A 1,865-nucleotide genomic window follows, 5' to 3' on the forward strand; every position below is an offset into this window, starting at 1 on the left:
ATTGCTGAGACACTGATGCAATGCTACATTCCTCCAAACCTGATGAAGAAACAAACTCATCCTAATCTGGGATGGCCTGAGGGTGATGTAAGGCAGCAGATGGACTCACGGCGTTCATGTCGATGCCGTTGGTGTAGGACCAGGCGTGCTGGAAATATTCCTCCAGTCTCTGGCGCAGCGGGTTGGGAATCTGATGGAAGCGGATGAACTCTCTCACCCGCAGCATCTGAGTGTGATAACGAGCTGTTCCGGAGTACAGCCGCTGGATGATGGCTGACACGTTCCCGAAGATACTGGCGTACATGAGCGCTGAACAGGAACAGGAAGGGCAAGGTTAAAAATAGCGTCATGATGAAGCACCTACACAGGTACATGCTTCACACTTTACTGTGTGACATCTGCTTAGATCAGCACCTGTTTCCTCACTGGTCGAGCTGGCGGACAAGACTAGTTATGCTGTTAACTAGCATGTTTCTGTACTGTTATAAACATCTCACAGCATAAAAACACAATTATGAGCTTAATGATTTTTCAAAGTTGTAATAAAACAAAGATTATTGGAGTGTTTTACATAGAAAATAATATTTCAGTACTTGAAAAATTCATGTTGAATTCAATGTGTTACTTGCTGTTACTTACAATTTCTGTGTGAAAATTGTTTCTACACTGTACAAAATATATATGTGTTTTATATATATATATATATATATATATAAACTTGTAAATAAAACAGATTATTGGAATTTGTTTTACATGCAAAATTCAGTGTTTATACCTACAAATTTCATGTTTAATTCAGTGTTATTTGCTATTTCTTTGTAATTAATTGTGAAATTTACTAGCAATTTTTGAGTAATAATTATTTCTATGCTTCAAATAAAGAAATAAATAAATATTCTGAAACATGTTTTACAAGAAAACACTATTTCAGTCTTTCTACTAATGTTATTTTATCATTTAGATACTATTATAGTTTCTATTAATATTTTTAATCTGTCTTTATTTTTATATTTTCCGTTTTAATTTTAGTTTAATTTTAATTTTAATATTCTTGTTGTTTTTTGTCACTTTTAGTAATTTTTGTTTTGTTTTATATGTCTATATATGTGTAGTATTTTATTCATTTTTATTTCAGTTTTAGTTATTTTAATACATGAAGTTAAAGTAAATTAAATACGCTTTGGCAATTAGCTGAAATTAAACTTGTATTATTATTATTATTTCAGTTGATATTTATTTCAAGTAACATTTTTTTAATGGTTCAAACTTTGTTTCAGTTTTCATTTAAGTTAACTATAACCCTGCTTTCTACTTCAAAGTTTCATGTTTAGTTCACTGTTACTTGCTGTTTCTTTGTAATTAATTGTGAGTGAAAATTGCTCTACATGTTTCTTCCCAGTGTGTATAAATCTCTAGAGCTTCAGTGAAAGTGTTTCAGTATGACCCTAAACGACAGCCCTGAAGATTTCTCCCTGTATTCATTGTTATATGGCCTCTATAAAAGCGTCTGGATTCAGAGCTTGTGTTACTGACTGATCTCAGAGCAGGTGGGCAGCACTATGAATCACACTACAAAAGCTGCAAAAATAGCAAGAAAGAAGGAGCTGGTGAAGCTCAAACGCTAGAGCACGGCTGTAGAAACTCTGAGTTTGATCCTCATGAACCCGATACGGATTAAATGAATACAGGTCGTAATAGTGACACACAGAATATCTCCTCCTCTTCTGTTTGTTCACGAAAGAGTGATATATCATCATCTCAAAAAACCTGTCAAACCGGTGTCATATTTCACCTAGGGCTGGACGATATGGCCAAAATTGATATCACGATATATTTCTTAATTTCGGTCGATACGATATAATTCC

General features: G+C 33.8%; 1 protein-coding gene across 1 annotated transcript in view; it reads right to left on the bottom strand.

Annotated features, from left to right (window-relative positions):
• kcnh2b (potassium voltage-gated channel, subfamily H (eag-related), member 2b) overlaps positions 1-1,865 on the bottom strand; it is a 17,625-nt gene that overhangs the window by 11,039 nt on the left and 4,721 nt on the right. The window contains exon 3 of the mRNA XM_016471494.1: positions 110-309. Coding sequence (XP_016326980.1) covers positions 110-309 — 200 coding nt within the window. The remainder of the gene's footprint in view (positions 1-109; positions 310-1,865) is intronic.

Source organism: Sinocyclocheilus anshuiensis, unplaced genomic scaffold (genome assembly GCF_001515605.1).
Source record: "Sinocyclocheilus anshuiensis isolate Anshui unplaced genomic scaffold, SAMN03320099.WGS_v1.1 scaffold184, whole genome shotgun sequence".
In the NCBI taxonomy this organism is placed as follows: Eukaryota; Metazoa; Chordata; class Actinopteri; order Cypriniformes; family Cyprinidae; genus Sinocyclocheilus; species Sinocyclocheilus anshuiensis.